The sequence below is a fragment of the Caenorhabditis remanei genome, chromosome II, assembly GCF_010183535.1.
Source record: "Caenorhabditis remanei strain PX506 chromosome II, whole genome shotgun sequence".
Lineage (NCBI taxonomy): Eukaryota > Metazoa > Nematoda > Chromadorea > Rhabditida > Rhabditidae > Caenorhabditis > Caenorhabditis remanei.
Window position 1 is genome coordinate 455980 of NC_071329.1, and position 24896 is coordinate 480875.

Consider the following 24896-nt stretch of genomic DNA (forward strand, 5'->3'; position numbering starts at 1 on the left):
TATTTTATCATCATTCGAAATGATTTTTTCATATTTCTTTCCGCTGTTTATTCTGTTTTCTATTTCTATAGAAGGTTCGGTTGTGGTTGGTTCGGTGACTCTTCCGGTTGTAATTGTCGTTACCGTTGTACTTGGCGGCTGTGGTTTGGTTGTACGTTTTGTTGTGGTAGGGCTGGTAAACGTCGTGGTTTCCGTTGTTGAATTTGGCTGTGGTGGCGTGGTTTGGTGAGGTACTATTCCTGGTACTTTTGCGAAGTGATCATCTGCTGGGGTTGCTGAGGCTGTAGCCAGTAAGCATAATGCCAAAATCATTGATGGGTATTTCCAAAAACTCATTGGAGAGTTCTTTTTTATCGACATTCTGCAATTATTCACCAATTTGGTTTTAATTTTAACTTGCTTTTCAGTAACGTTTTCATTTGGTTCTTCAACAATAGTTTTATTTATGTTACGTGTCAGGAAACTAGCTATTGACTGTTCAGGTCTATCTTCTTTTTGTTTTACTAATTCTGGTAGCTCTGGTTCGACTTTATCCGTGGTTGGACGGATTTCTAATGGGATGACAAGTTGTAATGGTCTTGTTACTTCTATTGTTTTTCCTGCTTTATTGGATTGAATATTACGACTCTTTTTCTTGGTCGTAGTTCTTACACGTACTGATCTAATTTCGCCATCTCTACCTTTTATAAGTTCAGTAATTATTCCGGTTTTCCATGTTTTACGATTCGTATTTTCCTCTTTCAAAAGTACAACTTCTCCTACTATAGGTTTCACTAAATTAGAAAAGGCTCTATTTTGCTGAGAGATGGTTTGAAAGTTTTTGTTTTGTTGTAAATAGTCTCTATGAAAGACTTGCCAAAATCTTTTAACGTGTTGGCTGACTTGCCGGTAAAGGGATGAATACTCGGAGTACTCGTCTCTTAGTTTATCTTCATCAAAATAAGGAAAACAAAGTCCTGGAGTAAAAATATCAATAGGTCTTAGGACTTTCCAGTCTTCATTATCTTCATCAATGTAAGTTATTGGTCTTCTATTTACTAAACTTTCGCATTGAATCATAATAGTTTCTAGGTCTTTAGTCCTAAATTCTTCATCGCCTAAAGCGTGTTTCAGTGACTTTTTTGTCAGTCCTACTAGTCGTTCAAAGAATCCTCCTTGCCATGGAGATAATGCAGTATTAAAGTACCATTTAATTCCTTTACTAGACATTTCTTTATCAAGAGTGCTAATTTTCTTATTTTCTTCTTGACTTTTCCTATTTTCCAGTTTAGCAATTGCTAGTTCAACGAGAAAATCGTTATCTTTCGTTGAACATTTATCTAGGATTTCAGCAGCCAATTTGAAAGTTACTGCGTTATCGGAAGTTATCGTATCGGGATATCCTCTACGACTCATAAATCTCGATAGTGCTAAAAAAAATTCGTCAGTAGTTAAATCTCGGACTAATTCTAAATGAATAAGTCTAGTTGTTGCGCAAGTAAAAAGTGCGATGTGAGATTTTTCAATTTCAGTAGAATTTCTTCTTTGAGTTTTTATGGGTCCCATAAAGTCTACTCCTACATGTTGGAATGGTCTACATTCCGTAGTACGACGTTCTGGGATTTTTCCTGGGGGAGCATCACGAAAAATTTTCTTGCGGTATTCTATCATTTTTAAGACGGTTCCTTCATTGACAATGTCTGTCCATTTTATGTTGTGGTCAGCAATGCTGCTGATAATCAATTTACCTTCGAGGTATAAAGGTGCAAAGTATTGCAAAGGATCAAAAATAGTTGCAATTTCGCTTACTATTTTGCGTTTATTCATTCTCGGAATTTTGTTTACGTTGTATTCAAAGGAAGGTTTTCTTACTTGCATAATATCGCTTTCTAGGTAATAGTTATAACCTAGTATCTTAATGTTTTCCTGATTTGTTGTTCTATCTTCTGGGTTAATGAAATTTTCTGGGCAGTTGACACTAAACTCCCGGATGTTCATACCTATTTGTTTAAAATAGTGTTTTGTTTGAGTGTATAACTCTGGTAATTTCTCAATTTCGTCTGTGGTCATGAACATGTTATCTACGTAACACATATTCTCAATAGCTTCTATCAGTTCTTTAGGTGCGTTGGAATGTTGAATTCCATAAAGAATTGCCATAGACAAAAGATACGGAGAACAATTAACTCCGAATGGGAGGTTTGTGAAACGCATATGTCTAATGTTGTCATTAGAAGGTGGCATGTTAGGATCCTTAAGCCATAAAAATCTTAAGGCATCTCTATCTTCTGGATTAACTTCGACTGCATGGAAAGCTTTCTCAATGTCTCCACTGAGAACGTATTTTCCTATTCTAATTCTTAGAAGTATTCCTTGTAAGTCAGGAATCAAGGAGGGTCCTTGATGCAGAGCGTTATTCAAACTTATTTCGCCTCGCTTTTTACTGGAGGCATCAAAAACAGTTCTTACTTTAGTAGTATTACTATTATTGTTGAAAACGAGTTGATACGGGATGTAAAAGCCTATGTTAGGATCGTTATCAATCTCTTCGATGATACTATTATTTTCCATGATTTTGAAATTTTCAATCAAATTATTCCATGCTTCTTTTTGAGAAGTGGATGAGTATTGTTGCTTCAGTCTACAAAAGGCAACTTCTTTGTTATTTGCTAGTTTTTCTCTCTGTCCATGTTTCCATGGAAGAGCGACTATCATTCGCTTAGTGTCGTTGTTTATTTTTACGGTTTTTTCAAAATTTTCGATTAAATCTTGGTTAGTTGGTTCGCTGGTTTCTTCAGTGATACCTATATTTCCTAATTGAAAATATTCTTCGAGGCTTGTTTCTGGGAAAGAGTCTTCGTTTACTCTTGTCATAAGTGCGTGAGTCAGAGTCACGGGTTTTTCATACTTGCCACAAATAAGTGGTCCTAAATGAGTTGCTATCATAAATCTACCTGATGGCAATTTTTCTTTTGCTTCATCAGCCATTAGATTCCAAAATGTATCACATCCTATAAGTGCGACAGGTGCCTCTGGTTTTGTAATATTGATGGTTTTATAATTACCTTCTTCAAGGTATTCTCTATCTTCTTTAGTCAATTCGATCGGGTTAAAAAGATCGGTTAATTTGGGGACAGTGAGTGCTACAACTCTTACAGAAGTTATATCATCTCTATCTATTATAATATCGAATTCTACTTTATTAGAAACTAAAGTAGACTTGTCTTTGCCAAAGACGGAAAGGTCGATTTCGACGTTTTTCTCAACTATTTTCATATTTGCCCTATTTGCATAATCCTCTAATATGAAGGATTGGTCTGCTCCCGAGTCTAGTAAGACTGGGATAGTTTCTATACTCTCATTCACGTAAATTGGCGCGTTTGCTATCATTAGCGATGTGTGATGTGATCCTACTTGGTATCCACTCACTTTATTTGAATTTTGGTTTCGGTTTGGTGCTGACTGACCTTGGTTTCTTTGCTGTGTTTGCCCTTGTGGTTGGTTCCATTGCCCTTTTTGTTGATTCGATTGCCCTTGTGGTCGGGTCCCTTGCCCTTGTTTCCATTGTGGTCTCTGATTTGAGTTTGTGAAGTTTTGCTGCTGGCGATTTCCATTTCCGTTTTGGAATCCTTGGTTTGAGTTTCTGTAATTCTTCTGATAAGAATTCGATTGAGAGTTCTGAGTTTTGAATGAGTTTCCGTTTCTATAGTTTGAGTTTGAGTTTCTGAAGTTTGAGTTTTGAGAGCTTGTGTGATTGTTCCTAGTCAGGTTTTGATTTTTCGGGCAGATTGACATGTTATGTCGTGTGTTGCATTTTCGGCATGCTGGGGTTCTACAGTCTTGGGATCTGTGTCCACTATTCATACAATTAAAGCACAATTGGTTGTTTTTGATGAATTCTCTTCTATCATCAAGTGATGCGACTGTTTTACACTCATTTGTGGCGTGATTGTTTCTCTGGCAATACTTACATTTTCTTTGTGTTTGCCTAGGATTTGCGTTACTTTGTCTTAGGGCGAAGACTGATTTCTCTTCTTTTTCTGGCTGAAGATTAGATCTATAAGCTAATTCTTCTATCTCGATAATATCATCGAGAGTTTTCAATAGGTCAGTTGTGTTGCTCGGTTTGGCTTTCAAGATTTCTAATAAGGTAGCTTTGGGAATTTTGCTTCTGATTACTGACTGGAAATTTTGCGATTCTATATCGCCAAATGGTTTTAGGGCATTAGTAATTGCTAACATCTCATTATGTAGCGCTCTCAAACTATTCGCAGTTTCTCTAGCTTTTGGTAAACTAGTAAGTTTCTGCCAAAAATGATCGTATTGCTTATTTTCTGCATTATACATCTTGATCAGTCTATTTAGGGCTGTTTTGAATTCAGTACCATCTGTCTTAAATGGTCTGACTATGTCGTAGGCTGCGCCTTTCAAATGTTGTCTTAATATGTTATGCTTCATAACATCTGAGAAATCCTCGTTTTTAGCTACCATTGGGTCGAACATCATGAAGAATGCGGGCCACTCCGCGATATCTCCATAAAAAATAGGGATTTCCATATCTCTACTACTTAACATGTGCTTTTTGGTTTTTTGATGATTTACCTGAATCGGTTGTTGTTCCTTTCTCCATTGTGGGGCTGGTTCATATTCTCTGATTTTGTATCTGTATTCTCCATACTTCTGGACATTTTCCTCATCTGCGACTTCGTTCGCTGTTTCGTGTCTACTTTGGAGTCGCTTTTCGATCTCGGAGATTCCTTCTCTGACGGTTGTGTCACCTTTCTCAATTTCTTCGGCATATTTGATTGCTTGTTCTGCAAATGTGGTTCCTATAGGGGCTTGGTAAAGTTCACTCAATCCTTTATAAAGTTCTTCTTTATATGTTTTGTACTGGTCTTTAAATTTCGCTTCTTCTGAACGAAGAGTAACCATATATTTGCCAAGATAATCCTCAATTTTCTCATTATTGGTATCTGCTCGGTCCTTGGATGGGACCGCGTGGAGCGTAGTATGCTTAGAACTATGAAGATTGGTGTTTATTTGTTTTTGTAAGTCAACAATTCTATCTTTTATTTCGCGTACTTCTTCTAAAGAAGACATTTTTCAAAGTTATGGGAAAAGTTTTTTGTTTTTTGGTTTTTAGGATTTTTGTACTAATGATGGATAAACGTTTGATTATAGATACTGTTTTCGAAGTAACTGATTAAAGCACCGCCGATGAGGTGTGAGGTTGCCGATATCCGTACGTGGCTTAAGCTATTATAGCTGGCTGTTATAGCGCCGATCAAGGACCGGTATATTCCACTGAGTGGAATGGGACGTACCTGGATAAATCCTCCAATTGCTCGATTTGGTCGATGCACCAATGTCGGGACCCCTAGATTCTCTAGAGTCTCCGGTAAATCGGTGTATAAGGGTTCAGTGGTATTTGTTGTTTATTAGGAAGAATAAAATGTAGTAGAATAAAATGGGGTGAAAAAAGGGGGAAGAATGCGATGGGGAAAGGTAGAAGAGGGAGTTTTGGACGGGAAACACTTTGCTTCAGGGAAGCGTTAAATCAGGGAAGTAAATCATACCAAAGTACAGAAGACAAGAGTATTTATAGTCGAGAAGACCGGTCCCTGATTGTTGCCAAATTGTTGCGTTGCCAATGCCATCCTTCGTCCTCAAAAAACCATAAGAAGGTAATTGACGTGCTGATGCGGGAAAGCAATTGAGGCGAAACGAGAAGGTTTCGCTTGAGTAGGTGGGAGGATAATTACTTCAATAGATGGAAGGGAGGGCACGATTCGGAGGAAGGTGAAAGTGGTTGAAGATGGAAAAAATGATGCAACAATTATAGAATAATTATAGAACAATTATAAATCGCGTCCGCTGGGCGCGAAACTGGGCGCGTCTTTGATATAATACGGGCCAGATGGCTATTTGTTAATATGCCGTGGGCCGGGCAAGAATGGTTTTTTGGTCATTTTCCTATTTTTTGGTAATTTTTCCCGGCCCGCATTATTAAAAACTAGCCATCCGCCCCGTAGTAGGTCACGAACATAGATCTCGCCGAGATCTACATTTTGGTTTTTTTTTCAGCTCCTAAGATAGCGTTTTAAGCGAGTGCCCGGATTGCGTATAGAAATAACAGTATATTTTATGAAGAACACCAACCTTCCATATTGTCCATCCACAGTGATTCATCATCTGAATCAGAATCGTGCGTGTGTTCTTCCACTTCTACCACCTCCTTCAATTGGTTGTTAACTACTAAAATCGGTATTTTTGTACAATTCACTATTTTCAAAAAAAACTAACGTTTCTGAGTCTCCATCAACTCATTGAGTCCTTCTCGTACTCTTGGTAGTGAAAGCTCGAACGGATTGAGATTCGAGAGAAGCAAGCAAGAGTTGTACTTGTGGAATGAAGGACCCCAAGCCACTTTGGTCACTTTTTTGAACAAATTGTGAAGCAAGTTAATGTTCTCCGGGGTGATTTCCACATCATTGCTGGTGATTGCATTGAAAACTTTGTTGACGAGATGTTTGGGGAGTGCGGATTTGAGGCAAGAGTTGTTTCCTGGAATTTTAAGTCCAACAGTGGCTGGGGGCACCTCTGGCGCGTTTAGCAGTAAAAGAAGCGGAATTAGAGAAGTCTGGGGCGCCGTTGACGCGCTTCGGCTTGAAACCACTCGATTTTGACCGTTTTCGAGCAGATTTTCAGTCAAAAAATGCAATTTTTGAGCGATTTTTATCAAAATTTAGCAGAAACCATAAAATCTCGAATATTCTCAGTCATGGTTGAATTTGATGATGAAATACGACATTGCGTGCTTCTAACTTTTTAAAATTTGAGACAACTAACCACTCTTGAGAGCATCCACCAATGTATCGATACAAATGTCTTGGAGTTTCTTCGCATATACTGGAAGAGGTTGGTCTTCCATTGAGCCGTAACTAGTTTTCTTTTCTATCGAACTAGCTGCAAAAAACGAAAAACTAGACAGAAACATTCATCGAAACTGAGAACCAGTTTGGAAAAAAAGAGAGAATTCAGAAATATCGGAAATAAAATAAATAACAGATAGTCGAAAACAAAATAGAGATAGGTTCAATATGGAAGGAGACGCAGAGAAGTCATAGCGGCGAGATACTACATATTGAGTGGAGTGCTAACCTAAGCGAAGGGGGCTCCTCGTTGTCTTCTCTAGATGGGAGAAAGTATAAACGAAAGTGAAATCAGAAGGAATTGAGTGACACTATAAAATTGTGGGTTTGATGAGAAAACGTTTTTTTCGAAACTGTGTTCATGTCTACGTCTATATGCACATACTGAGAGTGCGATCGGTAATGACAAGGAAAGATCTGGCGCGCCTCACGCGCGTCTCTAGACACGCGGCTTTCAAACGATCTATGAATTTGGTCATAGGTACTTTCGACTACGGGGAGTCCATTTTTACAGTCAAAACCTGTTGAATGTCTCTGCAAGCCGAGTTATCGGCTCACAAACTTTTCATATGGTCAAGCTTTTTCACATGGAATTCCAAATCGGCCGCATCTGTTCCATTTGTGTTAGCCAGCGGTTTTACCTGTGCTCGTACGTTAAAGAGAATATATTGCGTATACTGTTTGCCGATTTGGAATTCTATGTAAAAAAGCGTGATCATAAAAAAATCGCAGAGACCTTTAGTCGGTTTTGATGGCACAAATGGATTTGACGTAGTCGAAAACACATATGACCAGATTTATAGATAGTTTTTTCATAAAAAGTAAGAAAAAAAATCCAAAAAGTAAAATTTCTTAGCTTCTTATTTTCAAATTTCGTATGTTATTAAAAACTAATGCTCTCGAGAAACAGAGGCTGTATAAATTATTCAAATTTCTTCGAAAAAATAGTAATTTCTAGTGGCAATGTGCCATACGTCCGTCAACAGCGGATGGCTCAATCGGAATAATGACTCTCATTTGTCGTTTTTCGAATTGTGAGGAGTAGCCAGAACAAAAATCAGAACCGACACGAGATATAGTGGAAGGGCCGATAGTGAGAGAGAGAGGAGTACGTGGCTCTCATTCTTTTGACAAAATGTACACATAATCGTTAGAATTTGTCCTTTGAATGTAATTGCCGTATATGTACGCATTTGTGGCTATCAAGCAAAATACTAAGTTTAAAAAGAAGCACAATCAGTGGAGACACGATACGGCCAAGGCTACCAATGCAGCCGCACTCTATTGTAAAGAAGGTACATTTTTTGCGTCACAGTGAATATTCGAACTTATGTGCATATTATACCGGCTATATTAATTCTAATGTTCACCGTAACGCAAAAAATCAACCATTCTTGTCAATAGAGCGCGGCTGCATTGGTTTCCCTGGCCCCATCATGTGGAGACTATATAAACCATGCAACTAATGATAAAATATGTAAAGTTGATCTTATTCAGATGAAAAATGGGTTGCTTAATACAATAAGCTTCATGAAGAACGCAAAGAATATAAATGGATAGAGTGTACACTAGACAACGGAGAGCTATCAAAATTATGCTAATTTTGAGTCTGTTTGTTTGGTGAGGTCATAATAGTTTTGCATGGATTGGTAAAATGAAGACTTACCGTAAATACTGTATTATAACGGCGTGCCTTTATATTTTTCAACTGCCTCCCAGAGAAATTTTGTGGTTTCAGAAACCCATTAAAATTGAAAGGAAAAACTTTTTTTTGGACGTTCTGTTACAGGTGCCGTTATAATACAGTATTTACGGAATATAATGTATGACAGAACTGGAGTGGCACTAAGATGCATTGAGATTGTAACAATCAAAAACTGGCAACGTCTGTTCGATAAAACACTTGTCTTCACAAGACACGCCGTTCAACCTAATGTAACCATACAAGAGAAGGTGTCTGTTACATTTGGTTTATTCGTTTATAACAGACAGATTGACCTCATCCACAAAAAGATGTCGATTGCATTGAGCAAAGGAGAGGAGAAGGTTGCACATTGGTTAGGAGAGGAACGCAGCTGGGTAAGGTCACCAGAGTGGAGAGCAGGAAGAATGACGTGTAGTGTAGGGCAGGCGTCAAGATTCTTGACTCAAGAAGGAACATGTGTAAGCTTTGTTTTTGTCTATTAAGGATATTTACTAAAAATTGATTCATACAGCGAAACATTCAAAATTGTAGTGAACCCACCTGTCTGTCCCGCCTTGGGAGGTTCATCCAGCTGGATTCTCCTCAATTAAATGGTCTAATTACAAGGCGGCGGTCGCTGTCCAAAGCGGATCAATTCGGTTTTGTCCGCTGGCTCAGCTTCCATAGCACAGGGTCAAATTTTGTCCATATGAATTCAAATAATTTTCCCGAGAAAACCGGAAGCTCAGTGAAGCGCGTTTACACACGACTTGCCTGGTTGCCAAGCGAGTCGTCGATCAGCATAATGCTGCCCGCATGCGGGACTTATAACGTGGACACAGTAAGACGAACGATAGGGACTGCAATTTTTCGAATGAAGCTGACTGTTCTTCCATTTTTCTCGCTATTTTCGAGAAAACTTCGCACAAAACATATCGAATTCATCAAAAAAGAGAAAAATACAAATTTTTAATACACAAAATTTTTTTTAAAGATAAATTTTTTGAATTTCGCTCTAATTTCACGCTAATTTTTTTGAAGCGCAGTTGCTTCATATGGACATTCTATGACCGTCTGTATAGGAAGTTCGGCTCGTCTCGTTTCATCAAGCAGCAGGTTTGAACAAATGATGGATGAAAGTGTACGGTTAAAGTTAACCTCAGAGACTCACAATTCCCTTTGGCTTGGCCAAAGGGAATTGTGAGTCTCTTTTCCAGGTTTCCATTCAAAAAATTTCAAGATCCCTCTTTTTTTGAAATCCATTTATGGATTCTCGCTGCTTTTATCTAATCCTTGAATATAAGAGGACTACATTCAGGAAAGTTATTTGACGTTGTGGGATTTACTGACGACTCACGGAGCTGTAAGTCAGGGATTATTAGATTTTGAATCTATGATATGAAAAGGCTATCAATCCCAAGAAATATGCGGAGATGAACAAAAGTGTAACAACAGCAAATATTGTTTCAAATATTTCTAAATCCCCTTTTCAGGAAACTAACAAATGGAAGCTCTGAATATTAATGTGCCATTGCATCATTCACACTATTTCTTCATGGCACATATGTAAATGTAATTAAAAAATGCAAAGAGATGAAGTCTTGTGAACTTCATGTATCCAGAATTAGATACCAGAATTAGATACTGAGTAATTGTTTATTAAAAACACAACGGCAGCAAAAAGTGAGAGCTTATTTAATCTACACAAGATTGAATTAGGTTAACAATGTTTTGGTTCTTTGAACTCTCTCATACCTTTTCCCTCATGTTATCTAATTGCCGTTAATAAAATGAAAAAAAACCCTTATCAATCTGATCTTATCAGTCACAATTCTTGTTCAGAGTTATCGTCTTAGTTCGCCGCGCTACTAAAAAAACAGAACTGTTAAAATAAAAAATTTGAATAGCCTGCTTTATTTCTGAGTTGTGTATACACATGAGAGACTACTGGTCATTTTTAGCCCATATTAAACGTATACTCAAACAAAAAGTTTAGAGACTGAAATTCAAAAATTTTAAGACTTTTGAGTGTTTGATATAGAATACATAACTAGAAACTATTGGAAAGCATTGTTACTTTATCCCTGTTAACGAAATGAAGCTTTTCTACAAACTTATGTATGTAAAAGTTATATAATTTATTTAAAAACGATTAAAGATCGTAAAAAAATGCCAAATCTCACCGACTGGCAATCCAAAATGATTTTGTATAAATGCATTATCATGACAATAATTTTTTTGCTGGTAATAAGAGAGTGCATTAATGCAACTGAGAGATGCATGGACCGGGATAGTGCTATTACCGTAAAATCTTTAATAGAGGTGCCTCCAGCAAAGTCTATTTAAAGCAGTGTGTCTTTTTTCTCAAAGGAGATATCAAAAAGTTGCCAACAGACAAAATATAGCTGAATTTTTATAATGTTTCTTTAGTTTAAAATAGCTCTCAAGGCATTCTCGCGACTGGGAGCACATCTATTAGAGACTTTACGGTATATGGATATTCGCGTTAGTGTTTAAAACTTTTAAGACTTTGACTGATATTGCTAAGTCCTATTTATCTTCTGAGGCTCTGAATTCTGTTTTTCCTTGATCTCCCTTATAATTTCCATTCGAATACATCAATTCTCTCTACGCCGAACCTTATTATCATTTCTCTATCAACGAAAACCCCTTTTCATGAACTTTTACCCAATTGCAGGCCGGACGCACCAGACGCGGCCGCCGGTGGTGCGAGTAACGCGGTATAGAGAGTGATACTCTCTTTTTCTCTCGTTTTCTCTGCCATACGTTATTCGTCCACATGTAGTCCTTCACCCCTTATTTTGCCCCACCGCTGCAGCCGCCACTGCTTCTTCTCCTCCTTCCCCGCCTATTCCATCTTTTCTCCGTCTTCTCCCACTTTTCACTTTTTTGATTCTCTTTTCTCCCGAACAATAATTCGTTCTTGAAGATGTCACAACCTTTGCTGAATATGGTCGCCAAGAAGGTTGGGAACAGTATTATCAGAGGTGAGTTCGAAAATTCAGGTGTCCTCTTCTGAAATCTTGTGTAAATAGAAGGAATTAAATACGTTTTGACCGTTGAGAGAATGAGAGACGCCGAGACCGGAAAAAAAGCGCATGGAGAGAGAGTGTCTTCTCACAAAAAAAGAGAGAGAGAAAGAGAACACACGTATCCCCTATTTCTATCTTTCGTGATGTTCCATTTTCTTAAAAATTTATCTGGTCTTTTTAAAGACGCTAGGGTGTCAGAAGGAAGATGAAAATGGAGAAATTGAGTTCAGCGCGTAAGGAGATTTCGAATGAGTGGTAATAGTCATATCCTAATGTATGCGAAAGGGTTTCAGCAGCTTATGGGAAAATTGAAGATGTTGATTGGCTAGAGAAAACAGCTTGGAAATACAGCAGAAAAACTAATTAAGTAACTTTGGGGCTCTTAACTTTAGGGGCTCATAACTCGGTCCAAAGTCCCGAACGTGTGTCAAAGATTTCAGGGAAGTAGGCAAATATATGGTAGCAATATCATCAAATTCCAAACTCACAAGTGCTTGGGGCTCTCTTGTAAGACCTGATCTCCAAGCTATTATGTTATCAGTTTAAAAAATGTTCCAATTGGTATATAGCTAAAACAAAGATCTTCGTTTTTGTAGTTCAGTTCTTTTTTGAGAAAGTACTCCAGAAATAAATACCACAAGAGTGCCGTTCCAGTCTTTTGTTCAAAATTCTGCAATTAATTTAACCCAAAGTTTGTTGAACGAAACAGATTTGATGTTTTTCCGAGTCGCGTCGTGGTTTATATCAAAGATATACTATTGACAATCAAATACCTTTATTTCCCCCTTTTCCAGGCGAATATTCAGATGTCGACTTCACGCTCCCTGAGAATCTCAGCAATGTTGTCTACCAAGCCATATCTCAAGAGTGGCCAAGCGCTGATTCCGATGAAACCAAGAAAAAGCTAGGAGTGACTAGTTTGAAGTTGTTCAACAAGCCGTTAACTGACGATGAGTACACCTTCATCAACTCTCAAAGCTTGAAAAATTTGGAGCTGAAACGATTTGATTTTGCGGCTCCGTTTCGTCAGAGGTCTCGTCAAGATGGTTCTTTTAATGTGAACATTGTTGGTTTGTTGCAAAGGCTTCTCAACAAAGAAAGTCAAAAAATCCTTACAAATCTGACCATCAATGGAAAAGGCGCCAATTTCTCAGACAATTGGATAAAAGATGTAAGATTTTGGAGAATGGAGATATAGAAAACAATAAAATTTCTAGATTCGTCCGCTACTCCCAGCAATCGACTTTCTTAACATCGCCAATTGTACTTTGAGCCCCCAGGAATACACTAATCTCTGCAACTCATTTATCACTATCACAAAACTGGACATCAGCAAATCAAAAGTTCAAGATCTCACTGGAATTTCGAAAATACCAAACCTACAGTATCTCAACTTAAATGAACTGGTCTTTGACAACCGCGAACAAATGATAGAATTATTCGAGCTTCAGCAACTCCGCGTATTAAACATTGGCGCGAGTGCCTCGTAAGTTGTAAGTAGGAAAATCGCAATTCAATAGTGAAATTTTCAGTAGTGCATTCACAAACAACTTCAAATACTATTCGCAAAGTGGGAGGTCTCTCCCAGAACTGAGAATTCTGGACTGTAGAGGCGCTGACATCAATTTGGAAGAGCTCAACCAGTTGGTGAAGTCTCACCCTTTGTTGAACATGGTAGTATTGATTGGTAAGTGTTCGTGAGCAAACGATATACAGTACCGGTCAAAATTATATGGACTTTGGCCGTTTTCAGTTGAAATTGTCCAATTTTGAAAGTGTTTCATGGTAATACTAGCAGATTTTTAAAAAATTATACAGATTAAAAGTAGTGCTTCATTTTTGTAATAGACAAGTTTTTTGTACGGGAACTCCCTAAAGAGTTATGGTCATTTTAAGACGACAGCTTAAAAATCGCACTTTTTGTATTGAAATGGGCCGATTTGAGGGAAAAATTACTTTTTCGATTGTAAAAAAGTTAACAATTACGACATCGAAATACACTATAAGAGACAATCTCTGACTGCCTCGAGCATAGGCCTACAGGGCATGTTACACATAAACCAAAGGGATCTGTTTCAGCTGATTTTTTGATATGTTAGTACCCGAGGAATTCTAAGATTTTTATACCATACCAGATTAGGCTCCGCCCCCTTTCACCTACCTAAACCATCGATTGAAGTTGAAAAATGAAAATTTTTGTTTCGAAAGATAGGGTCAAAATCTTTTCAGAAATGAATTGCCAATTTAATTTCGTGCATTTTACAAGATAACTACTTTTTTCTAGCTCTCCTGCATCATATAGAAAAAATCACTTTTTTGAAAAAATTGTCGATTTTTTCGTATTTTTTGGATTTTTCGGGATGACGAAGTACTGCGGTCCGAAGTAAATTTATAATGGTAAGATACATATTTGTGTTGGCTATCTGAGAATATAAAGACTTTCTTCAGATTCCACTGTCTAGGTGAGTTATGATCAAAAAAGTGGCTAAATTTGATGCATTTCAACGTACCCCCCTCCATCGTAAAAAATGGCTGGGTGATGAAAAATAAAAATATTTTTGATTTGAGTTAATGAGAGCTAGAATAGTACTCACACAACTTTTCAGACAATTTTAACCATGTTTCAGTTAGTTACAGACACCTCCTCCATTTTTTCGACACAAAAAGTTTGAGCTCTCGTAACTTTCCAGATTATTACTTTAAATCTTAGAAACTTTTGGGAAACAGTGGAATATACTTTAAAAACACAAATGAATAAAAAAAAGTTAATTGCAAAAAAGAATGCTGGCATTTCATGCCCCAGAATACCTCCCTATTGTAGACACGTGAAGCTATCTTATATGAAATGAGACGAAAGTTGAACAAAACGACAAAACTTGACATTTATCTATTCATTTATGTTTTTGAAGTATATTACACGGTTTTCCAGAAGTTTCTAAGATTTTAAGTAATAATCTGGAAAGTTACGAGAGCTCAAACTTTTTGTGTCGAAAAAATAGAAGAGGTGTCTGTAACTCACTGAAACATGGTTAGAATTGTCTGAAAAGTTGTGTGAGCACTACTCTGACTTTGATCAACTCAAATCAAAAATATTTTTATTTTTCATCACCCAGCCATTTTTTACCATGGAGGGGGGTACGTTGAAATGCATCAAATTTAGCCACTTTTTTGATCATAACTCACCTAGACAGTGGAATCTGAAGAAAGTCTTTATATTCTCAGATAGCCAACACAAATATGTATCTTACCATTATAAATTTACTTCGGACCGCAGTACTTCGTCATCCCGAAAAATCCAAAAAACACGAAAAAATCGACAATTATTTCAAAAAAGTGATTTTTTCTATATGATGCAGGCGAGCTAGAAAATAGTAGTTATCTTGTAAAATGCACGAAATTAGGTTGGCAATTCATTTCTGAAGAGATTTTGACCCTATCTTTCGAAACAAAAATTTTCATTTTTCAACTTCAATCGATCGTTTAGGTAGGTCAAAGGGGGCGGAGCCTAATCTGGTATGGTATAAAAATATAAGAATTCCTAGGGTAGTAACATATCAAAAAATCAGCCAAAACGTATCACTTTGGTTTATGTGTAACATGGCCTGATGGCTTGAGCGAGACATTGTCTCATAAAACTTAGTCATTTTCCACTGAAAACAGCTAAAGTTGATTAACTTTTGGCCGGAACTGTATAATTATCAGTTTTAACTAACTTATTTATCTCAATGTTTTACTTCAGAAACACCGTTGAAAAGAACACCTCAACTCGACCTACCCAACAGGGCCATTAACCTTTTAACCACTGAAAATCTCGCCTGTTGCCTCAAGTCCCTGAAATACTGCACTGAAGTCGTCGCTGCGAAAATTCCAGTCGTAACTGCTATTCTTGGTGAAATGGATCGCTGTATAAAAGAACAAAACTGTAATATGGAAGACCGCAAGGAGTGTCTAAAAGTGATACTTGCATTCATCATCAAATATAACCGCTTTCCGAAAATTCAAGAAAGAGGGTTCCGTTGTTTGCAGAGTCTCTGGAGGCAAGGATTTAGGAATGGAGATCTTGTTAGAACAATGTTGAATTTGTTTGCAGAAAACCAGAAATATTCGAGTTGAACGAGAGACAACAAGTTATCGGGGCAGTTCTTAAATCTATGCCCCGATATGAAGGACCGTTCCAAGAAGAAGAAGAAGTCGAAAACTGTCATACTGCTGGATGGTCAGTTTTGAGCAGTGATGAGATTATGGACACTATGTACAGTACCCCTGAGAATACGGATACAATGTGCTTATTGGCTGCGGAACTAGTGGATCACGCGGAAACTATTAGCGAGATGGCGAAGATCGGTTTTCTTGTGCTTTCACGATTGTTGACGTATGTTTTCTCATAGATTTCAAACCAAAAATTTCAAAACGTTCTAGAAAATTGACGCCGCGCGGTGCCGAAGCATTCATTGGTCGTAAGCCATGGCTCAGAATTCAACTCACCGCATTTCTTCGTAATCACTTTGAAGTTGTCGAAGAACGTTGTCTTAATGTGATACTAAAAATTATTTACGAGCTGACCTATCTGGTTAGACACAATCCTATGGATCCAATGGTTTTTAGTGTCAATCAGGGATGTTTGATGAGTTATGTGGAGATTCTGCAGCAAGTGGCAGATGATGCGATGAAAGAAAGAGTTCTGGAAATCATGGAGGATTTCTTGAAGTTGATTGATGTGCGCACATTTGATGTCTTCTTCCAGAGAGATGGGATTTCAGCATTCTTGTAAGTTCTAATGAGAATTTTTGACCTAGAAAGCCTGGACGTCCGTCAAGACAACAAAACAAACTTATTCAAACGTACTTAACTAAGTCTGCTTGGAAAAAAACATGAAAATGCTAACGAGTGTCTAGTATTCTGACGCTAATAAGCTAAGTTTGAGCTAAGAATAGTCTAGTCTAGGCACCTCACCTATGTGATCGGAAAGCTGAAAAATCGCTGGTGCCAAATATATATTCAGTTTTGGCCCTCGAGACCTGGTATTCGAGAAAAATAGGGTAGGTAAAGTAATAATTATCTACTTTCCCTAACTTTGAGCCTGTTTTTCTCAATCACCATCCCTCAAGGGCAAAAACTGAATATATATTTGGAATCAGCGATTTTTCAGTATTCCAATGATGGGTACCGTCCCATTATTTCAAACTGCCTCCATGACTTTTAGAAAGGGAAAAACGTCTAGTAAACATATTTAAATAATCTAGCTGTTCTATACTCCTTTTCCCATGCGTTATCGTTTTATATCTTTGTTTCCAGACCTCTCCTCCGTGATATGAACACTGGAAAGCAACGAGCTGCCATATCTGTCCTGGTCACGATGCTCCACTGTATAGAAGATAACGAAAACAGAGCCGCCCCAGATCGTAACAAGGAGTGGCTTGTCGATGACATCCTAACGAGCATTTCTTTATTTGAGGAACCAAATCATTTTGACAGATACGATGTTTTGCAATGGGTTGGATTAAATCCAAGGAGTGTAGAAGCGTTCGATTGGGCCAGGTGGCTATTGGGCAGATGTGGTGTGGATATAGAGGAGGACGCAGAGAATGTTGCGCCTGTGCATCGAAGAAACGTATAACATGAGACATATATAATTTTGGATACTTCACATATTTTTTCTCGAATTCTTGCATTCTTGCTAGTTTTTATTATGTTAATAAATATTTATTTTAACATTTACAATCCACAGATTTAAAAAAGTATAATAGTTTCTTACTGAAACATAATATATTGATGAACTTCTTTTTTAAACAGTAAATAGAAGAGAATACGCTAGGCCGCGGTGATAAATACGTGTAATACTATTGCTGCGTCTCCGGTCTCTCCTTTTCCGCTTTCAAATCAATTCTTTTCAGAGCTTTCACCTATTTTTCGCCGTAACCATGGTCGCCACGCTTCAGGACATAGCTATGCGTCTATTGGTGGATTCACTTGAGAAGTGTAAGGATATTTTAGCATACTCGCCGGGCCGGTCCGGATTATTCGCGCCAAAATTCAAAATTTTTCGATTTTATGATATTTTTTTGAATTTTTTCGCGAATAAGTCAAACTTTAGACTATCATTCAGAATTAGAACAAATTCTGAAAAATAACCGGGAATGTTCGCATTTCCGATGAAAAATTGAAGCCAGGCCTTGACAAGTGTGTATTTAAGCTTATTGACAATTTAAAATCTCATCATTTTAGGGTCTATCGATTATTACAATGGGGACAGGAGTGGAAAACAGAAAGTAATTCTGGAAAATTCGATGGGTAGTGGATTCAAGTGTCATGAGAAACTCAGCAACACGCTTTTCGTAAATTTGATAATGAGACAGTTTGAATTCCCGCCTGATATGACTTCTGAAATGTGGAAAGTGTGCAATGTAACCAAAGTAAATTGGATTTACAACACGGAGCCGATGATCGTTTATGGTTTTGAATTGAAGGAACTTCGATTGATGATTCCTTCAAGAAATAAAGGTGAGGGGTATGCTCCTTTTGAAAGTATGTATATTCTCTGGAATTTCAGATGCCGTGCTCAAAATAAGGGAACTGTTGAATCAAAAGAGTGCCGACAAGCTGAAACGATTGGTCATTGAATTTGAAAAAAGGAGAGCTCTTTCAACGGATGAAATTCGAGAGGCGCTGGAAGGGTGCAGGGAATTAATAGAGGAAGTGAGTAGTACTAATCTTCAGGAGAGTCAGATTTTTTGAGAGAAGAGGAAAAGAAAACATGCGCCAGCGGCACGCCAGAAAATATTGGTTCATAATGTTTGTTTTCTAACTGTGAAAAAATGAAGTTACGACAAAAATGTTCAAAAAGAACATTCGCTGGCTATAAAACGCAAGTGCGGCAGGGTATCGTGAGCGGAGCTGTGGATGTAATTTCACCTGATTTTTTAACGAGCAACATCGAATTTTCAGACAAACATGAAAAATATGAAAATATACAACTAAAATGCAAAAAACATTAATTCAAATACGAGTATGTCTTGAAATTCATTGTTGCTCGTCAAAAAATCAGCTGGAATTTTATCTTTGTAGTTTAAGCTCCGCCCACGCAAACTTGCAACTCAGGCCGCGAACTTTTTTTTTGAAAATGCGTCAGCGGCGCGCCAAATAATGTTTTTTGTCTTCTGAGTATCTTCATCTTTTCAGAATACCCCCATGCTTCCGATGCTTCAAGAACTGGCACTTATCCGATGCGATCTGTCCAATGATGTCTTTGAGTTCATCCATAAGAACTGTCCCACACTCAAAAAACTCAATATTTCTTTCACGAATCTTACTGATCTTACAGGAATATCTGTTTTGGAGAATCTGGAGTCTTTGGCGTTGGAGGGAATAATATTCGAGAAGAAAGAAGATTTGATGGAAATTTTTGAATTGAAAAAGTTGAAGGACTTGGATTTGTCTATGCAATCTCAGAGAATTGATTTCGGACCTTCTCGTGCGCGATTCGACAATTTAAAATACTTTCGGCAGTGCATGGATCTTGGAAAGGCTCTTCCAGAGCTGAAATACATTGATTGCTCTTATAATGCGGTAGATGAGAGTATAATAACAAGATTGCTGGATGTTCACCCAAATCTCAGAAAAATTGGAGTGCTAAGCAAGTTTAATAATATAACAACTTTTGTTGATTGAATTTCTTTACAGCGGAAGAAAGACCCTTTAACATTCCCAACCGCAATGTGGACTTTCTAATGGTTAACGATTTGGCGAGTACTCTAGAATATATTGAATTTTACAATTCACACGACGTGGAAGCCAAGGAGTCTCACGCATTGTTTGTCTTTTTCCGAATGGGTATTATTTATATAGATAATAACATGAGTGAGATGGAGATCCGAAGAAGTGTGGATGGTATAACTATGTTCATGAAAAAACATTCTTATAACGGAAGGATTTTGTACGTAGCTGCCTTCTGCTTGCACTTGATTTGCAGGTGAGTTAGTTTGCTATCTAAGGAAGGTCATGGAATCAGTGTAGAGATATGGGACGTGGCATTTATCATAGGAACGCTGAAAAACGCTGATATCAAATATATTTTTAAAGAAGACAAAAACTAAATGTATACTTGGAATCAGCATTTTCTCAGCTTTCCACTGGTATAGGTCACTTTTCATAACTCCAAAAAAACTCCATGACCTTCCCTAATAGAGTCTTGATAATTATGACAGTTTTCTAATACCGTAACTCAAGTTTCAGTTCCCAAATCCTTAATGTGCAAGCCCGTAGTATAATCCGTTTGCGAAAACTAGGCGACCCTTTTTGAGGGCGCGTGGGATTTGTTTGGATGGGTTTTGCAGTTGAACACCTGAAAAACAATTGCAAAATGCGGTATTTCGAGCAAATTACATGAGCTTTTAATACCCACCGGCCAGTGTTCACAAACCGATAATAGGTCACAGACGTAGATCTCACCGAGATATACATTTCGGTATATTTCTTGCAATCTCGGATAAAAGCCATTACTTCTCTATTCTCCAAAAAACAATTTGATTTCAGATATAACGACAAATATCTTACCACTACCCATCGGCAATCGATTATTGAGCACGTTCTTTTTCCAAAACTATGGACCATTGAACATAACCATAAACTGAACATTCGCTATCATTGTTCCGAAACACTTGTATCGAAATCAATGATCGATACTCCTGGGATCAAAGCCGACATATATTGTAGGCGTGCCGCCGATTTACTTATGGAGTGTGATTTCTTGGACCTTCCTTTCGAATCCTGCATGCATATACTCTGCGAATTCTTGGAAGACGTAACTGAAGAATGCTATTTGAAGTTATCTGGAGACAATGCTTTGAAACTGACGATCTCCGAAATTTCAACGCATCACGTTAACCCACTAAACATTGCAGTTCTTATCAAGTTGCTCAATTGCCGTGGAAAAGAAAACAAAGAGATCAGTAGAAATTATGTTCAAGCCTTTGCTAACACCATGCGAGAATATCGAGATTACGGTACTGTGGTAATGCTTGGTATGTTAGAGGAAACTACATTGCATTTGGAGTTGAATCCACTCAACGAGATTTTCCCGTGGGAAATCTTCGCCTTTTTGGAGTGAGTTTAATTGCATGTAATTACGCCATCCATAAAATACACCGATTTGTTTCCAGAGAACTTCTGGCATCGCCTGATCTAGAAATTCGACGTGCCACGGCTTCTCTACTTGTCACTCTATACCATCAGTACATGTTTCCCAGAGATATGGATGATAGCGTTAGATCTGAAAAGAAAGAAGACCTTATCTCAAAAATAGTGGATTCTGTCGAAAAGAATGTGAAAGATGCATTTCGACATATCAAGAGAAATTCGAAACACCCGCAAGCAGTTTTGTGCATGAATTGGATTTTGGTACATTATGTATAGATAATACATATTTTTCGACGTGTTTTATTTTAATAACTTTTTGATAACACATATGGGTTTTTAGTGATAAACATTTTTGTAAACCTCGTATTCAATAAACGTAACGATTTGATTGAAAATGATTAGATTATCTTTCTATTGCATTTCTCCAACATCCACGTGGCCCAACTGATGGCTTCTGGAGATTCAGATTTTGAAACAATGTGTTTTAATACATCCAATGTCTTCGATTCATCTTTAACCTCCTCTTCTGAACACTCGAAAGTGTTGATCGCATTCAGAATCGCATCCAAATGTGTCCTGTGGCTAAAATCTTCGGGGAAATTTGACGGGTGTCGCTTTTTGATGTAACGATACATCATTTTCCAGAGTACAGCAACCAAAACTTTTTGCTTGAATGAGTTTTTCCTGGTGAGAAATGATCTGAAAACGATATAGCAGTTTTTAGGGGAACCTGGCTTCATTTTGCAGTTGTCTACCGTAAAACCTGTAATAGAGGCGCACCTAGCGGTGCCTGTGCCTTGTTATATCTTGGTTTCCAAAGGAAATTTCAAAAACTGCTAACTGACAAAATATAGATTATAATTCATAGAATATGTCTTTAGTTAATAAAATTTTCATATTTTCAAAGACAGCCGAGATAGGATGCTCCAAACTCTTGCTAGCGATGCGCCTCTGTTACAGATAATATTGAAAAGAGACTCACATTAACTCTCCATTGAATATCTTGGGAAGAACCACTATGTAAACTCGTACGCTAATCAGACTGATATACCGCTCGAACTTTATCAAAAACCATGTTCGCATTCGTCGTTCATCACTCAAATTATACAATGTTGATAGAAAAATTGTAAATACGGCAGCATCCAAATCGATAGTTCTGCTATCATGGTATACGTACTTCTGTATGGATGTCATGATATGAAGGGTCTTGATTAAACTGTAAACTGTGTCTCCATCGAGTCTCTCACTATTCACAAAACAGAAATGGATTCGCTCCTTCAATATTCCGTCCTCCATCACTTCTCTTGCATAATTTGGAGTGATTTTTCTGGAAAATATCAAAGATGATATGAAGCAAACTCCACGAGGGAAGTCCTGTCTTAAAAACGTGGTAAAATCCTAACCATATGGAAAGTTTGACGGGTCACAACTCGGCTCATAGCAGAATTTAGGGAAATTTTTATTCGAATTCCGAATCTACGTACTCAAAAGTATGAAGGACCAAATTTCAAAGTTTTTTGAAAGAGGACTGTTTGAGGACTTCCAATGTTTGATATTATTGGTTCTCAAAACTTTAACACATCCCAGGAGGTGTTAAAGACGCATCTAAACTGTTCGAAAAAATGGTCTCGAAGGGAAAACATGATTTGCAGTTCTTTTCAGACCTGCATTGCTCAAAAATACAACATTTTATCGTTTTAAACTACGAGACCGTTCCTCGAAATTCCGAATAAACAAGATGCGCCTTTAACACCCCTGGCAAGTTTTCGTAAACAGAAAATATATATTTGTTAACTGACCTCATCAAAACACTCAATACTCCCAGACAAATACGTGTTGCATGTGAATTTAGATTCATCGAACGTTTGACAACCATTGCTGCCTGGTCACATATCTTCTCCATATTCTTCATAGAAGTTTCTAGAAACCCTTGAAGAACAATCCATCCAGCTCTCTGAATTCTGGTCACAACCTCGTCGGGCTCGTTTGGTTTATATTCAGGCAAGGCGTCTAGAATAGAGTTGATGAGTAAATTCTTCTCTTCCTCATTGAATAAATAAGGTCTTCTGGAAAGAAAATCAATTTGATTTCTCCTTGAAAATTTAAAGCAAACCTTCGACATCTGCACAAATAGATTAGTGATTCCTGTTGAATATCTGTGCAATCTTTGAACCCATTTAGAAGCGAAATCATTATATTAAAATGCTCCCTATGACTATCATCACTGATATCCAAATCATCAAGGTTTGAGATATCTCTGAAAACCTTTGAGACCGCTCGAGCTTGAATTTCCTTTGCTTGAGTATAAAATTTCAACGATTTCAAACAACAATCCATATTCTCCACAGTCAATAGCTCAATGTTACGATTTGGTAGTGTTAATTGGGGAGTTCGTTGCAGTGGGGTGCCTAGAAAACTTTAGGAGTTACATAAATCCCACTGGGAACTTACCAATCAAATTAATCATCTGTAGTGTTGGGTGAGACTCAATCAAATGCAAGAGGTCCGCCAAACTGATATCATTATAAGAACAATCGAGAAATTTCAGTGATGGCAGTGTCTTGCCACATTCTAGGTAACATTTTAACAAGCTTGAATTGATGTCACTTCTAAAGCTTCTAAATTAATTAATTATGCATATTTGAAATATTTCAATTATCCAACTCACCTGACCAACCCGCTGATGCTCAAAATTTTCAGTTTCTCCAATTCAAATAGATCAACCATATATTCTTTTGTTTGAATTTTCAAATCAACCAAGTTTAAGAGTTCCAGATTTTGAAGATTTGAGATTCCAGTCAGACTCTTTAAGCTTGACGCATTGATATCAAGTTTAGTAATACTATTAAACAAATAACATAGACTGGAGAACTCCGCTTGAGTTAAAATACAATTTGGGAGCATGAGACTATCCACGAATGGTGCAAATCCATAAATCTTTAATAAAAAAAGCTATAAGAATCATATTGAGTTAGGAATAGAATTAAACTCACTACTCGTATCCAGCCACTGGGAAGTTTGACCTTCTTTCCATTGATTATCAACTTTCTTAGAATTTCCTGACTTTTAATGTTCAGAAGAGCTTGTAAAACCTTTGCAATATTTATAATGGGTCTGCGACCTGATTTTCCTTCACGGAAAATGAAAAGTGGTTTTAGATCAGTGAGCTCTAGACTTTCAAGGTTTTGAGCTATGGCTACAGTGAAAATGGCATCCGTAAATCCACCAAGACCACTGATTTTCATTTTTGATATGCTCAACTTTTTGATGAGCTCATTGGCAATTTTAGGAGTGATTGGATTGTTATTAGCACGCATATAGTCATACAAGATATTGCTGCAGTTCTCGTCTAGCTTGAAGTCGATGTTCTTGTAGTCACCTGTAGAAGATGAAAATGTGAATAGAATTAGCTAAAATTAGTATCATTTTTCAAAATAATACCTATATAATTGCAAAGCTGAGAAAACGCTGATTCCAAATATATATTTAGTTTTTGCTCTCGTGGCCTCGTATTTGAGAAAAACAAGGTAAAAGTTTAGGAAAAAAGAGATTTAGCGTGTCAGAAAGGTAATAATTTGTCATTTTTCAGAACTATGGTTTTATTTTTCTCGAATACCAGGCCTCACGGCCAAAAGTTGAATATCTATTTGGAAAAAGCACTTCCTCAGCTTTCGGGCAAATTTCACTGCGAATTTTGGGATGAAAATGCTTTTAACTCCGCCCATTTATGCATTGAGAAAAAAATGAATACATATTTGTAAGCTCCTAGATTTCAGCTATCTAATGAAATAGGTCATGTCGGATAACTCCAGTTGGTCCTAGTTAATCTCGTCTTAAATCTATTTTGGACACTTCTCTCAAGACATGTTTTCTAGTTTTCATACTATGACTCACCATTCACAAGACTTTTCGCAACTATCTTTGCAGAACTTCTCAGAAGCGATTCGCTCATGCTTGACCGGAAATACGTTTGAGTTGGAATGAAACAGCGAAAAGGAAAAAGAGGGATTATGGGTTAAAAATGAAGAGAATTGCTATGGAAACGGAGCATTGATGTGCGAGAGAGTCGGAAAGAAAACAGACATTTTACTTGTGAGAAGAGCAAAGAGGGGA

The 24896-nt window shown here is 37.4% G+C and overlaps 3 protein-coding genes across 3 annotated transcripts; 2 read left to right on the top strand and 1 right to left on the bottom strand.

Annotated features, from left to right (window-relative positions):
• Positions 1-8094: 8094 nt before the first annotated feature.
• GCK72_003706 (uncharacterized protein) lies at positions 8095-17265 on the top strand (the record flags this gene model as incomplete). The annotated part of the gene is made up of 10 exons (XM_053724203.1): positions 8095-8206; positions 8701-9074; positions 11546-11603; positions 12443-12819; positions 12866-13134; positions 13181-13335; positions 15388-15685; positions 15739-16020; positions 16068-16415; positions 16944-17265. The coding sequence occupies 10 exons, from the start codon at positions 8095-8097 to the stop codon at positions 17263-17265; spliced, it is 2595 nt and encodes an 864-aa protein (XP_053588397.1).
• Positions 17266-17569: 304 nt separating this feature from the next.
• Positions 17570-21059, top strand: GCK72_003707 (uncharacterized protein; the record flags this gene model as incomplete). The annotated part of the gene is made up of 7 exons (XM_053724204.1): positions 17570-17627; positions 17874-18149; positions 18199-18344; positions 18828-19224; positions 19329-19617; positions 20181-20750; positions 20807-21059. The coding sequence occupies 7 exons, from the start codon at positions 17570-17572 to the stop codon at positions 21057-21059; spliced, it is 1989 nt and encodes a 662-aa protein (XP_053588398.1).
• Positions 21060-21181: 122 nt separating this feature from the next.
• Positions 21182-24735, bottom strand: GCK72_003708 (uncharacterized protein; the record flags this gene model as incomplete). The annotated part of the gene is made up of 8 exons (XM_053724205.1): positions 21182-21482; positions 21766-22110; positions 22583-22849; positions 22897-23191; positions 23235-23401; positions 23452-23720; positions 23777-24162; positions 24678-24735. 8 exons carry the CDS (start codon positions 24733-24735, stop codon positions 21182-21184), a joined length of 2088 nt encoding a protein of 695 aa, XP_053588399.1.
• Positions 24736-24896: the final 161 nt, after the last annotated feature.